General features: G+C 46.0%; 1 protein-coding gene across 2 annotated transcripts in view; it reads left to right on the forward strand.

Annotated features, from left to right (window-relative positions):
• LOC139304229 (phospholipid phosphatase-related protein type 5-like) overlaps positions 1–15,340 on the forward strand; it is a 68,863-nt gene that overhangs the window by 8,564 nt on the left and 44,959 nt on the right. Inside the window, exons 1-2 of one of the 2 annotated variants that reach the window (XM_070928118.1) lie at positions 5,622–5,696; positions 5,864–6,052. In XM_070928118.1, the coding sequence (XP_070784219.1) occupies positions 5,873–6,052 (180 nt within the window). In that variant the 5' untranslated portion in view covers positions 5,622–5,696; positions 5,864–5,872. Of the gene's footprint in view, positions 1–5,621; positions 5,697–5,863; positions 6,053–15,340 lie in introns of those variants that run through there. The other variant, XM_070928117.1, reaches the window with a different exon arrangement.

The raw sequence follows: 15,340 nt of genomic DNA on the forward strand, positions 1-15,340 counted from the left end.
TTTTTTTTTTTTTTTTTTTGCATGTCTAGTTCTGTGATGTATTGACTGTATCTGGGTCGCACTGCTGCCCTTGGCATAATGGTGTAATAAAACACCCAATGTAAGCATTTCTCATATCTCAACCACAACACGCCTATTTATAGATTCTCAGTCAATCAGAGGGGTGTTGTCCTGGCAGCACATCAGCTCATTTCGAGCGGTTTCGTTCCTTTTGAATGTGTCACACAGGGAACCTGAGTGATTGAAGGCAGGTTTCACACAACGGTAAACAAAAAAATATTGTCTCCTCTGCACATTATAGTCGTGTGACCCTGTGAAAGAGCCAATTAACACGTTAAAACTGTGGTTCTCTCCTGATACCAGTCCCCATACATCAAATACAGATCAGATACCAGTGCTCTTCTTTCAATTTAAAATCTGTAAACCTCTCAGTGTGAATGTGATTGGGATGTGCAAGGCATGGGTTTTTACAATCCCGACACTGTGCCCCCCCCCCCCCCCCCTTCAAACTAAAGGACTTCAAAGATCATAGATGGATGCACAGCAATGTGCCTATTTTGGATTCTCTTTCATAATGGCCGCCGTCCCAGCCGTGCAACACGCACCAATTCATCACTAGCTTCCTCCTGATCCCGGCTAAATCTAATACAAGTCAGTGGGGCGAAAAAAAGGGAACAGAAGACGGCGTCTTAAAACCGGTAAAATGGGATTCATGAGTGATTGGCTGAGTAGCCCGACTTTTCCCCCTGCCCCAGTCGCCTAACTCCCTTCTCAAACCACCCCCTACACCCTCTCCCTACCCACTTCCACTCTTGTTTGCGCGTCCACGTCGAGGGTCCGCCATACTAAGTGCCATCCGAAACCAACTACGAGGGGGGGGGGGGGTTAAGTGGTTTACACAACCCTCCAACAGCAAGTCTGCACCGATGCTGACTCACTGACCACGTGCTTACAAATGCAACTTCCGTGCAACGCAAAGTGCTCAAACTTTCCCTCATCTGCCCCGCAGTAACCCCCTTTCCCCCTCAGTCCCTGTCGCCTGACCTTCCCCCGCCCCCACCTGCTCCCCTGATTCCACCTCCTTAGCGCTGCAGTGTATCTGCCGCCAGATCGTCAAAGTTGCCATCTGCCTTTGCTTTTGAGCCTGAGGAACCTGAACTTGACTCAGACCCTGACCCTGTACCCGCCCGCCAGCCCACCTGTAAGCCAATGCAAGCATGTCCCCTCACTTTGGCAATAAATCATTGGACTGTCCCGGTCTGCCTCGATTGTCTGCGTCTGCGTCTTTGTTGCTCACCCGACGTGACAGAGCGGCCCTTTGTTGTTTCCAGTGTCGACAGAGTTTAAAGCAAATCCTCAGGTTTCATTTTGTCGTTTCAGTGATCAAATTGTGCTTTAACTAGTATTTGCTGAAGTTTAAAAGGTGTTTGATTGTGCTTTCATGTTCTCTACAAGTGTGTGTGTGTGTGTGTGTGTGTGTGTGTCAGCAGTCTTTTCATGCTTTAATGCTGCTGCTGTGCAGTGGGACACCTGTATTCACCAGACAACGGAGCTCATTAGTCACCCCTCAGGGAGGAGCCTGGGCGCTCTCTCTCCTGCCCCTTACGAGAGGAAGACGATGAAGAAAATATGCCTGTGTCATTCTTTGCTCTGGTGCCACATTTACTGTGGCAGCTTTTTGTATCATCCCAGAGAGTATTACGTTGTGGGAGGACAGTCACCTGTAGATTACATCAAGAATGTTGAACGATAAAGGTGCTTTCAGGCAGCTACCTCCAGTCCTGCAGCACAGGCCGCCGCTAGTCTCTGTCCACAACAGAGTATAATCTCATCACGCAGGTTGCAGTTTAAAATAGAAGAAGTGATTAGCAATATGACACGATTGATAGAGCAAGTTCTGCTTAATAGCATCATAAACGTTTTGGCTGTTGCCTTGGACCGGAAAACAAACCATTTCTCTTCATTGTTCGGTCTGTCCTTTGGATTTTTAATGAGATTTCTTTTAATGCATATGAAGGACTTAAGGGGGGGGGGGGGGGGGGGGGGGTGCCAGTCTTCCTGATTGACCTTCCGCTAAGCATCATTTGCATGTTTTGGTGCACGTTTGTTTGGCATATATATATATATATATATATATATATATATATATATATACACATTTTACGGATGAGTTACACATAAATACAGGTAATTCCAAAAGGGGGGGCGCCGTATTACATATTTCATACATTTCTTCAGCAAAGCCTTGGGTCGCCCACAGCGGGGAGCTGTTTCGTCCTGATTCAAAACTATTAAACTGATTCAATGATTGGAATATGAATGGGAGTTTAACTTTGGGGGGGGGGGGGGTCACGACTGCTGAAATTGCTGTGAGGCGATCAGCTGATCCTTTTTTATTAGACTCATCACTCTGTATATATTGAATAAAGATATTGAACACTCGTGTGTACATTCAATAATAAAACAAGCAAACAAAAACAAAAACCTTCAAAGAACAATATATACGTGTGTGTGTGTGTGTGTGTGTGTGCGCATGTAGCCTAATCAGCAGCAGAGCGGTGACTGTGGGACTCGGCGTGGACTGAGCGGGACAGTGACAGATGGACCTGTAGAGGTCTACAGAGGACTCGACTGTGTTCACACACTCAGCACTGGAGCCTCCTTTCTGCATGACTGATCCCGTGTTTGTGTGTGTGGCAAATGGCACACACGCCGCATACGTGTAAGAAGCAGTGCATCTGCTGCAGTTCACCTTTCATGTCGACACGTTTTTCCGTGTTTTTAGACACCTGACATGTGCCGACATGCATGTCACATGTGCCTCTCCGCAAGATCAGCAGTTGCCACGTGTCCAGCACGTTTGTTTTTTTTTTGTTTTTTTTTAATGGAACTCTGCAGTCACAGGAATGACTATTTTTCCCCCCAGATGTCCTGGAAAACAATGAGCTGTCCTGGAACCGCGTTAAATGTGCAGCAGGATTACCATCAAGCTGACGGTATGCAGCGTCACCAGCTGCAAATGCCTCTTCGGCCAGTGAACGACTGCAGCTGAATTTGAGGCTCCGTTCAGCGACAATAGCACCGAAATCATTGCGATACGTCAAATTGTCACGTATATGACAATATGCTGGTAGTTCCTAGAAAGCAGACATCTTCAGACAGTATTAAGATACTATAATTACAAAAAAAAAAAGGTATATTTTTCCTGGCTTTTTGTGTCTCCATCTCTTTCGTGATGAATGTGTCTTTCCAGGCGTTCCGCTTCGCTCGCTCTAATAGCGGCGCGACAGTTAAATGGATTTATTCCTTTTTCGATAAAACCAAAGTAACTTTAAGTGAGTCATTTTCCTGTTTGTGAGGGTGGCCCGGCCCGCCACTTTGGCCCAGACTGAAAACATCTCAACAATTATTGGATGGGTTGGCGTTAAATTTGCATCTGACATTCACGTTCCTCAGCTGCACTTTGTTTTAGTGCCGATCAGCAAACGTTAGCACGCTAACACGCTAAAGTAAGTTGGTGAACGTGGTTAACGGTGTTCCCGCTAAACACCAGCAGGTTCACAACACGTCTTTGTGAGCATGTGAGCATGTTAGCATGTTAACGTCGGCATTCAGCTCAATACAATAAAGAAAAAGCTGCTAGCGTGGCTGTAATCTTCTTTAAATTTCTTGTGTCCTTTCTCAGTTATTACAATAATGAGTTAAAAAAAGCAACTATTCAATGATTTTTTTTCTAAAGAAATGTGTTTGTAGTGATTATCATACTGTCTGTTTTGCACTCAAGCCTCTTGAATGCCCCCCCCCCCCACCACCCCACCCCCTCTAAATCATTAAACACACCCTGGGAACGTTTCCTCGTAATTTATTGTGAGGTATCACACTCGGTATAGAGTTAATTAGCTGGATTCATAATGTATGCATACACTTTCTGATATTACTCTGTAGGAAAAGTGCATCTTTACGCATCTCTGTGGTGTGTTTGAGCATGAAGCCGGCAGCGTACATATTTGGTCCGGTTAGTATTAAAATGGGGAGTGATGACAGAGTGACACAGTAATGGCAGCCATTACTCAAGAGCTGTCGGCATGCACCCACCTGACTCCACACACACACACACACACACACACACACACACACACACCCACCCTCTGCATCTCCATCTCCGTCTGCCTCGGCGTCTCCATCCGTCTCTCTGTCTCCTCTGACAGCCTTCACTTATGGATTTCAGCGTGTCAGTGAAGCAGATAAATGCGTTTCTGGTGTCTGAGGAAGAGATGGAGAGAGAGCGGGAGCGTGGAAAGAGGATGAGGCGTCAATGATCCATGTGGGGAAACGGGGTCGCTGCAGCGAGAGAAGGAAAATAAATAAAGGAAAAAAGGAAATATAAATAACTACAGAGCCAGCGGTGGGTATTTAACATAACACAGCCATCCCAGCATGACAGGAAGTAGAAATGATGGTATGAAGCGTTATGACACAATTTTGTGCAAAAAAAAACGCAGGAGAACACAGTGAGACAAAAACATGCTCTTTTGAAAGTATGGCAAAAAGTGAACAACAATATTATCTGAAGCTCTGGCAGGGGGTGTTACGCACAACGCCTGAAATTAGAGGGGAAGACGTGAGGGAATGTAAGCAGCGTTTTACAGTGTTCAGAATAATTGATACGTGGCCTATAGCAATGTCAATATGTCTATAGAAGGCCGTGTGATGTGGTTGAAAGCTCTAGAAAAAGCTAGGAAGTGGACCTAGAGTTGAGATTATTTTTGCCAGACTAGAATGAATTTTCGTTTTGCCAAATATTGTCTCAGGTAGGGCAGTTGTACCACTTTTTACAGGGAGGTTTATCTCTCAGAGGGAAACACATTTACTGTATTTGCCTTCGTTCATGTGGACCTTTAGCCACCTCAGGGGAAAATCAATCCGTGCTATCCAGCAGCGGATTGTGTCTTTTACATATAATAAGGCTGTCTTAAAGGTCCCATATTGTAGAAAGTGAGATCTTCCGTGTCTTGTTTGATTATAAAGCAGGTCTGGGTGCTGTGTAAATACTGTGAAAATATCAAAACGCTCCGTCCGCGGAGAAACGCACACAAGCGCGTATTCAGACACTGCGCCTTTAAACGAGCCGCCAGGACTTCCGTGAGGTTGTGATGTCACAACTATACAGTCAGCGCCCTCAGCCAGTTCAAACTAGCTGGACGGCTGAAAATGTTGTAAATGTTATGTTTGGGGTTACTAGGATTGTCTCTCTCTCTCACACACACACACACACACACACACACACACACACACACACACACACACACACACACACACACACAGATAGAGGGAGCTGTCAATCCTCCTATTTGCCTACATGTCCCTCTAATCTGTAGCTCTCACTCACACACACACACACACACACAAACGTGGAATAGAGCGTTAGCCAAGCCTCCTCATCTCTTCCATGCTCACACACCCTCACACACCCCCCTGTGTCTCTCTCCCCGCCCCTCCCTCTCTCTCTCTCTCTCTCTCTCTTTCCCTCTCTCTCTCACACACACACACACACCCACACACACACACACACACATACACGGGCAGTCTGTAGTCGCAGCAGCAGCAGCAGCAGCGAGCAGAGGAAGCCAGGGCGAGCGAGCCTCCACCACGACCAGAGAGCGGCTCATCGCGTGCAGCCGAGCCGTCATGAGCCGGTCAGCGGGAGTCGGTACCGCCGGGGAGGAGGAGGAGGCTGGGTAGGAGCCCGCGCGGGAGAGAGAGAGAGAGAGAGAGAGAGGGAGAAAGAAAGAGAGAGAGAGAAAGGGCTTCTGTTCTAATTAAATGTCTCTCGCTCTCTGTCTGCATCATGCTGTACTTCCAGCTGGTGATCATGGCCGGGACCGTAATGCTGGCCTACTACTTCGAGTACACCGACACCTTCAGCGTGCACGTGCAGGGCTTTTTCTGCTACGACACCGCCTACACCAAACCCTACCTGGGACCCGAGGACAGCAGCGCCGTCCCGCCCGTCCTGCTGTACGCCGTGGTGGCCGGTCTGCCCACGCTGATGGTGAGTGCACGCGCCGCCGGCCCAAACTTCACCCGTCACCCCCTTGATGCTTCTCCCAAAGAGATGCTGGTTCCATCTTCATCCGTTATATAGGCATATAATCATCATGTAATGACGACTGTGGCACTTGAAACATTAGTTGATTAATCAAGCAGCCTAGTCAACCGACAAATTGCCAACGGTTTGAATAATTGGTTAATTATTTAGGTCATTTGCCAATCAAAAACACCCAACATTGTCTTGTTGCAGCCTCTCCAGTGTGTGTGTGTGTGTGTGTGTGTGTGTGTGTGTGTGTGAGTGGGGGGGCGTGGGGGGTCGGCTTCTCTCTGTTTTGTATCACTGTGAACTGAAAAGCCTCGGGTTTTTTGCACTGCTGGTTGGGCAACATATATGTCATATATAGGTGTCACCTTGGGCTCCAGGAAGTTGCTGTTCGTGATGTTCTGACACGTTACGGAACAATGAATCAATGAATCGGAGAGGAAAAAAAATGGACAGCACAACTGATAATGAGAATATTTGTCATATATTTGCCTACCCGTTTAAATAGAATGATTAGCTGTCATTTCAGACCCACGTTTTTTCATTACAATGGCCCGATCTTGGTCCATGATATCATGTCAGAAATGACAAGATCCAATTTAAAATGTCATACACAAGCTGATCCCCCACCGACCCCCCCCCCAGTCTTAACTCAAGTGCACAAGATGTCAAATGTGAAACCTGCCTGTTCATCTGTATTGATTTGATCTCTTCCAAAAAGCACCAACGTTGAATTTACCGGCCGCCGCGTCTCAGAGGAAGCGCTGCTGTGAGTAATTCTGAGAATGATTCAGCCTCCGTGCGAGGCCGCTGCTGACTCTGGTGACCGATCTTTGCCCCGTCACGTCAAAAAACGACTTGACGAGATTTCAAATGACATTCAGGGACTCGAGTTGGCTCGCCATATTGCTCAGGAAACAAGATCAAATGTGAAACCTGTCTGTTTTGTCCGCACTGACTTGGTTTCTTCGAAGATAAACCGTTATCCATCTGAAGAATTCTTAGCTGCTGTCTCAAAGGGAATATAGATCCTGAGTGACTCCTGTTATGGTGGGTTTTGGGGGGCAGGGCAACAAGCTGTCAACGCACCTTATAGGTTAAGTTGATTTGGTGAATGCGTAGCGTTCATTTGGAGTTGTTTGTGTCCACCTCCCTCCCTCCTTTTTTAACTTCGCTTTGGTCTCCACCAACTCCTGAGACAATGATTTGTCTCTTTAGCTGCTAAATGCCGGGCTGCGTTCACCAGCTCGTCTTTGTCTGTGTGCTGGAGCGGCAGAGAAGGGATTTGTGGCTTGGATAGCTCGTAGTTGCGGTATAAAGAACTTTATCGTCCAACTGACACCTTTTCGGCTGGTGGCCTTGATCGGGGTCTTCACAAAACACATTACAGAGAACATTTCAATAAGATGGGTATGAAGCAAAGCAAGGTTAAAGAAATAAGCCGACATGCGTTGGTCTGACAATGAAGTGTTGCTGCACGTTTGCTGCAGGGAGGGTAGCGTACGGTGGACATTTCCCACTGAAAACAGCTGCTGGAAACGAGGCTGATGAGAGTTTTGCGAGCCGGAGAGCCAAAAACAATGAGCTAAAAGAAGCTCATCAGTGATGAGTGACCTCTTTCACAGTTTCCATAGTCATTTGATCCATTCAAAAAAACAAAAATACAGATTTAAGACTTCCTCTCACATTACAGTTGACTTTTGCCTGAGCTCACTCCCGCGACATGATTCTCCAAATGACAGGATTACATTTACGCTCAGTCAAAAGGATCAAATGTGAAACCTACCTGTGCATCTGTATTGATTCGATCTCTTCAGACTCGAGCGACCCAACGTGACTATTTTTAGACCCCAAGCCGTCATTCCAGGGAATATAGGTCTTGAATGCTCCCTGATTTGATTATTTCTTTTCTGCCAAATACAGCACCTGCATGTATGATTTTTCACACATCATAATAAGAATAATAATAAGAATAATAATAACATCATCACAAAATAACAGGATCCAATTTAACGTGGACTGCAGAGACCTCCCTGCCATAATAACCCCCTGGCCCGTGAATGATGTTATGTTTCGCTGCTCTTTCATTAGCTCTGCCAGTCACAGACCGATTGTGGCGAGAACTTCTAAAACGCAGCCAACAGGGCGAGCAGTGCACCTTGAATGTTAAGTGCGGCGATTACTGCCGCAGTAGGTGGCCTGACGGCGCAGGTCGAGCGTTTACGCACAGTTACCCCTGCTCTGGCTGACACGCAGGACTGTCTGGACGCCTCTGTGTCTGTTTTGGCTGCCCGCCTGCCTACCTGTCTACATCCACACACACATTCACACAACTGTAATCACTGTGAATAACTGAACACAGCCCAGGCATCCTGGCACGTCACACAATCTCAAAGCAGCAATATCGCATTTAAACCATATTTAGCAGCATAGGTTTGCTTCCATCTCCTCCGCTGCCCTGGGAATTTCTCTTTGGCGGCAGCCTCCGTTGCACTGCATATTACTTTTTTGGTGTAACGCAGTCATGATGTTCTCGTTCGGATTGACTGGATCTTCAGCCCGTAGCGCATAAGTGTGCAGCGTCTGTGCAACAGGGGCACGGATGTGGACCAAGCATGAGAGATTGGAATGGAAAACAACAGAGCGTATTCTCTGAGAGACAATATTTTAGGTTTTTTTTTTTTTTTGGGCGCATAATGGCACAAACATGGTCCATGCAAGTATGTGGACGCAAATGGAAACGTATGGCCCAGCTGGCGACAAACGGACCAGCCCGGTGAACATCCTCTGGAGGTAACAAGCGCGGCCCTGAAGGAGGCGACATCAAGCTAATCGGAGCGTTTCCATGACCACAGTATATACATTTCCAATTGCATTCCTGTCTGAATGAAGGGGTGCATACAGTCCCGCTCACACACAAACTGGTCAGCCACGGTTGTTTTTGAATGGAAGGGAACCTAAACAGAAGGGGTCAGCTGCTCTCTTGTTGTTTCATGCTATACTGCCCCTAGCTGCTAACATGTCCGACTGCAGCTCGCACTGCAGCTCGTTGCGTTGAGATGTTAAGGTGGCACGCTGCAGAACGCGTACTTGCATGGACCATGTTTGTGCTCTCGGGAAGCTACTCTGAAAATGTGGTTGCAGGTTTCTCTACACTTGAAGGCTCCAGCCAAGCTACTACTGAGTCAAATGTAGTTAAAGGTGCGCTCCACCAATTTCACACACAAGACCGGTTCATTTGCCATCAGCAAATCGTCCTCACCCTGAGAAAACAGTTGCATAATGTCTTCTGTGGCTCTGGAGGAGCTTTGTTAGGTCTGAGAGAATAGATGGGCATTTGCCAGGCATGGTCGGATGAAAAGATGTCATGAGGCCCTATTTTAATTGTGCTCGCGCAACAAAAGTGCAGAGTGGTATGTCTTGGTCACAAAGACTGTGTGGGGGCGTCTCCTAAGTGCCTGCTATTTTGGTTGCTGTATGTGCAGTAGCACAAAGCGCGTTAGGTCTGGGTGAAGTGGAACAGAAATCGGAGGGTGTGGTGATTAATAGATAGAACTCTCAGCCAATCACGTCACTCTGATGATGTATGTGAATGAATGTGAATTCAGCAACCCAGCGAAGCCCCATTGTCATCAGAAGCTTCCTTTTTTTTTTTTTTTACACACATCCTTGTTCCTGTACCTTCCATCCTCGGCTCAGAAAAAGCCCTCCGCGGTCTGCGTAGTTGCTTTCAGAATCCCCACGTAAATGAGTGATACGCGTGCTTGTCAGCTTGAAAACCGCGGCACATTTTGTCTAACCAGCAGCGTTCCCGGTCTGAAGCCTGAAAAGACACGGGCCAGATGTCGGTCGTCCCAGCGACGGAGTGGTCGATTTAAACGTCTGAAGCCGCGCCAGTCAGTTTGCATGGATGTGTGACACAGAGGTGGTGGTTTTTTTAAGAGAGAATAGGGCACTTTGATGTTTAGCTGAGATCTGGCTGCTGCGTGGGATGTTACACGGTCCTACTTTTAGAGGGATTTGTTCTGATGACTGATTTATTTACATATAAATCATGTCCAGGGATGGGTCCAGGCTGGTTTTTGTGTCCTAGATTCTGCTTTTCCTCCGTCCTCCCAGTCTTTCACAGGACGGTATTTGTGCCCTTTGCATTTGTACCTAGTGCGATGTGTACATTCAGCAGAAATAACCAGGTTGTGCTTTTTTTTAAAAAACTTTTCACAGTGTGTATAAAACGTGTTACTGAAAATCAAAGTCACGGCATATAGGATGGATCATTTTGTGGCGTTTGCCGTTAAACTTGGAACCTGGAAGCACAGTCAACAGTCTGAAGTCACACTGCTGTGTCATCCCCGTTGCAGCGCCTCTCTCAAATCAGAGACTGCAGATGAAACACACGTATCATTGCCGCCGCTGGGTGATGACTGCATGGGTTCAATCAGAACCCATGCAAATCTACACGTTTGTTGCACATATCAACCTGTAGTCGATGAAAAAATGTGAAGCAAACTGAAAGGGGCCAAGCTTAACATAAAGGAAAGGTGTTTTGCGATTTTGAAGAGGTTTTTGTCTCTTAACTTCCAGTTGTAATTGCTAACCATAGCGAATGCCAGCCCGTTTTGACCAATCGCCATGGCTATGCTAACATGTAACATGACCAGCTGATCCCAGAGTCAATCCCTAATAAATGTAGGTATAACTTTGGATTTATTTTTGTCTGCATATGTGGAGAAATGTGTGTTCCACGTTGTTTAGAATGAGTGAGAAATAGCCAATTCTATGACTGGCACCATTTGGCCATTTAGTAATTAAACTCTTTCCAGTTTACATCGTTATTAAAGAGCATTTGGATCAAGTGTCAGGTCAGACACGTTGACCGTGTTCCATATTACCTCTTCAGTCTAAATGGGTCAGATGTTGGCAAATTGGTTTGGTCAGTTGCTTCAGTCAACAGTTCCACCATCAGTAAGTTTATATAAATATTTAGTGACAACTGAATATTTCTCAGTTTAGTAAGAACTTTCAGGGTCCATCCGCTTATCCGGGGCCGGGTCCCGGTGGCAGCAGGCTAAGCAAGGTAGTCCAGACGTCCTTCTGCCCAGCAGCGTTTTCAAGCTCCTCCTGGGGTTCCCAGGCCGGAGCAGATATGTAATCCCTCCAGCGTGTTCTGGGTCTACCCCGGGGTCTCCTCCTACCATTTGGACGTGCCCGGAAAACCTCCAAATTGAAGGCGCCCAGGAGGCATCCTGATCAGATCACCCTTAGGATGTGTTAGCTTCTCACCCTATCTCTAAGGCTGAGCCCAGCCCCCGAGATACTTGAAATCCGACAGCGAACCATGGCCTCAGACTCGGAGGTGCACTTGCAGGGGCCGGTACTATAATATTTTGCTAGTTAATATATTGATATTTTGCAGGTACATTCAGTGTAAATGTTTCCTCATTATGTTGGTAAAAGATGCTATCATGAAGGCATTGCATTTCTTACAAATTTCAATTAGTTGTATGTGAACATAACTGTAGGAGACAGGTTTCCCCTAAATGATATCAACAATTCCCTAAATGGTAATAAGAAAGGAGCAAGCGGTGTTCATTTATGTCCCCTATCCAGATATAACCGGCTGGCCTGGGGATTGAACAAGCAAACTTGTGATTAAAACAGTCAACCTAAAGAACTGCTCACAGTTATAAGACGTGGGCCTAAATAAAACAGTGCACGCCTCCAGTGTACTTCATTTTTTTTGCAAATTGCAAGATGCATTATTCCCCTATTGTTCACGACAAACGAGGACAAACGGAGTAACTAAATAATGTGCAGAAGCAAACAGATCCACAAATCCCCAGTTACACCACATCATCCAGCATGTGAGTGGTGTAAAAGACAACAGGGTGTCCGTATAGTTTTTCCGCTGTTTTACAGAACATTGGCTCCCACTGTTCTCGGTAAACTATTTTCTTTCCAAGAATTAAAGTGCCACGAAGATGGATGTGCATCTGCACAGCAGAGAGTTTGGCAGGAAGGCTTAGCCAGCAGCACCCAGCCGCTGTGAGGAAAATCCATCTGGAAACTCCGAGGCGTGATGTGAAAACACAACTAATCGCGGTGTACACTGCTTCCCTGGTCATAGTTGTCGTAATTGTTTCGGTTTTTGGTGATTGTTTGTATTGGTATGAACGGATTTGTGTTGTCGCATTCACCAATGTTCTCGTGTGTTGAATTACGGACACAATTCATACGTGAATTTGGAGTTTAAACATGAGACAGAAATGAACAAAAGTACGATTAGATTTTATGATTTTCATTTGCTTGTTTCGGAGCAGCGATGTCTGCAGTTCAGTAGTTAATAAGAGAATTCTCTCTGCTTCAGGGTCTTTATGCAGTATCTGTCTAGGATCACGCTCACCTGATGTAATATCACCTGCTGTATGCTACAGTATTCTCTCATCTAACATGTGATAGTCTGCTCTGATGACACGTCGTTGGCAGCTGTTTTGTTACTAATATTTTCTAATTGTTTCGGGTCCTTGTTGTCTTTTTGTCGAAGCTCTGCTGCGTGGAAGTCGTCCCTTTTACTCCCTGGGCACATTTTTCGCGGATGAAACTTCCCCACAAACGAATCGCAGCAGGTAGCCTTACAGGGCTGTCGTTTACGCTAATGACGAACTCTCGCTGACACCCACCTCCCCGTGAATGGGTGGGTATTCGTCAGGCTCGAACCAGTGATTTATGACCTCAAAAGAATTGAGGTGAATCCGGCTTCGAACACTCGTACGAGCAAACCTCGCAGAAGTAGAGAATATGAACATGCTCTTGCATGAGGCCCGATAACTTTACTAACCGTAAGTACAGTAAAGAGCTACCACTGCAGAGTGTGTTGGCCAACTGCGGCTTAAGGAATGTAACTGAGAGTGGAAACGCTGAATTTTCTAATGACACTGCCATAAAAAAAAAAAAACTGTATCAGGATGTGTGATATCCGGTCTATACCCCGCTATCAGCATAAAAATGTCAAGGAAGTTCAATTTTCTTTCCCTCCTAATATGGCATTTATGGTGCTTTTCATGAGTTGACTGTCTCTGTTGACATTCCGTGTGCCTGATGAATAACTCCTCCAGTACTGCCGTTGGTGTATGCATCGGCAGCAGGCCCACACTGCGTCTTCACTCCCACAAACTGAACAAGAGGAAGTAGTTCTGACCTTTTTTTTTTTTTTTTTTTTTTTTTACTGGGAAAAGTCTGTATCCATCTGCCTCAAAGGATAATTCTGGTAATTATTTGTCAAGTTTGAGATCTGGGAGCGTGACGAGAAAAAAAAAGAAAAGAAAGTAGTCAGCACAAACATGTCAAACGTTTGTAGAGAAAATGTCCTGCAGAGTAAAAGAGGCCGACACGAAAAAACAACCAGACAGGAGAAATGTTTAGGAGAAGAGGCGGAGGCACTCACTTCTCCACCCACAGACACACTGCAACAGGCAAAAAAGCTGAATGCAGCTGTGAGGCAGGTTATGTTGTGACTAAGTGTTTAAGGTCATTGAACATGAAGGAAATCACCACGCAGTAAAAAAAAAAAAAAATAGACAAGACAGGGTGAGAGAAACTGCACGGCAGAGTAAATACAAGACTGACTGATACTGCTTTGGACGCACTGAACATCTCATGAAATCTCACAAACGGAAGGTAAAAGATATAAATGGCTGTCAGGTAATAGATTGACTGTATGCTCTGCAGTGCTATTCAAGAAACCTACTTAATTGAATCGGGACTGTGCTCTCCGTAATGCGTTTGTTGAATTGATTTGAAAGAGTATTTCCTTAATAAACAGGCAATTCTCACAGCAGATGAAATAAAAAAAAAAAACCCCACTGTGAGGCCTGATGATGATATAATTCGCTTGGTTACAGGGAAGCTGGTCCGGAATATCTTGTTGTCTCATCTGCTGCCTGTGGATTCAGGAGCACAGAATTGGTTTTCTTATTTTACCGACCATGTGATCATGTGGGTTGTGAATGTACTGTAGTGACTAAAATGTGTTGATATTAAGGAGTGTGGGGGGGGGGGGGGGTATAAAATATAAAAATCTGGGATAATGTAACAAGCCGTTCAAGTTGATTTACAAAATGTGTGATTTATAACAAAACCGTTCCAAATCACTGTTGATGTGGCAGTGCCATGGTTGAGGTTTGGTTAGGTTCAGGCACCCATGGTTTAGGTTTAAAAAGGGTTGGGGTCATAGTTCCAAGAATCCGACGTCGGCTGTCGGTAGTTAAACTGGGAAAAAAGAGTTGTCCTCTGCGTTAAAGCCTGACGTTTAGCAGCAGCGAGCGTCCCGCTTTGCCTGGTTGCTAAAGTTCACCTGCCCTGCATGTCTTTGGTCCGTGGGAGGAAACGCACACAGTCACAGATTGGAATCCAATCCACTGCTCCTGCTGCGAGATTGATTTCTTCCCCAAGGATCATTTGTCGAGTGTGCGAGTGTGGCCAAACAAAGCATCGCCGTGTTGTCGAGCCTTCGGGATCAGGTTGTCAAACACAGAATGCAGAAGTACGGCCGCGTACGCCCAAGTTACCAAGTGACGTGTTTTTCTACACCTGACTTTATATCGACACAGTATTTTTAAACTGTTTTTCCCAACAATTTCGTATTACACTGCCTTATATTTGGGAGTCTTTGGGAGAGACGGGACAGGACCAAAAAGAATGGTCAAAATTGAAACGGCAGAGGGTGAGACGCCTAGTGGTATGTCCACAACTTGCCCTACCCAGCCATATGTACGCATACGATCTAAAAAACATGGCTCCGACTACCAGCCCACTAAACCTAAACTCCAGCCGATCTGACGTGGCGCATTTGAGAAACTATCATGATAACGATATCATCCATATTAGGCGTTCCCGTTATGATTTCCCCATCAGCCCAGAGGTGTAGCCTGTGGTCAAGTCCCCCGACCCCTCAATTTCATCCAGCTTTATTAATGTCTGACCTCACATTTGCGAATGCCCTCATCTCTGACCGCCGCTGTAATTAGCATTCCGGCCCACACACTGGCTGTAAGGCTTCCTGGAATATTGCTGCATGGCGCTGTGCTTAAAAAAAAAAAAAAAAAAAAAAAAGTGATGAGAGGAGTGGGAGAGGGATCGTCATCCTCATTTGTCAGGCTGAGAATCCAGCCACGGATCTTGATATGGCAGAGGAGACGGCGGGAAATACTAATTCACTTGGCCGCGCATGACAAGGGTGGGTTGCTT

Source organism: Enoplosus armatus, chromosome 21 (genome assembly GCF_043641665.1).
Source record: "Enoplosus armatus isolate fEnoArm2 chromosome 21, fEnoArm2.hap1, whole genome shotgun sequence".
Lineage (NCBI taxonomy): Eukaryota > Metazoa > Chordata > Actinopteri > Centrarchiformes > Enoplosidae > Enoplosus > Enoplosus armatus.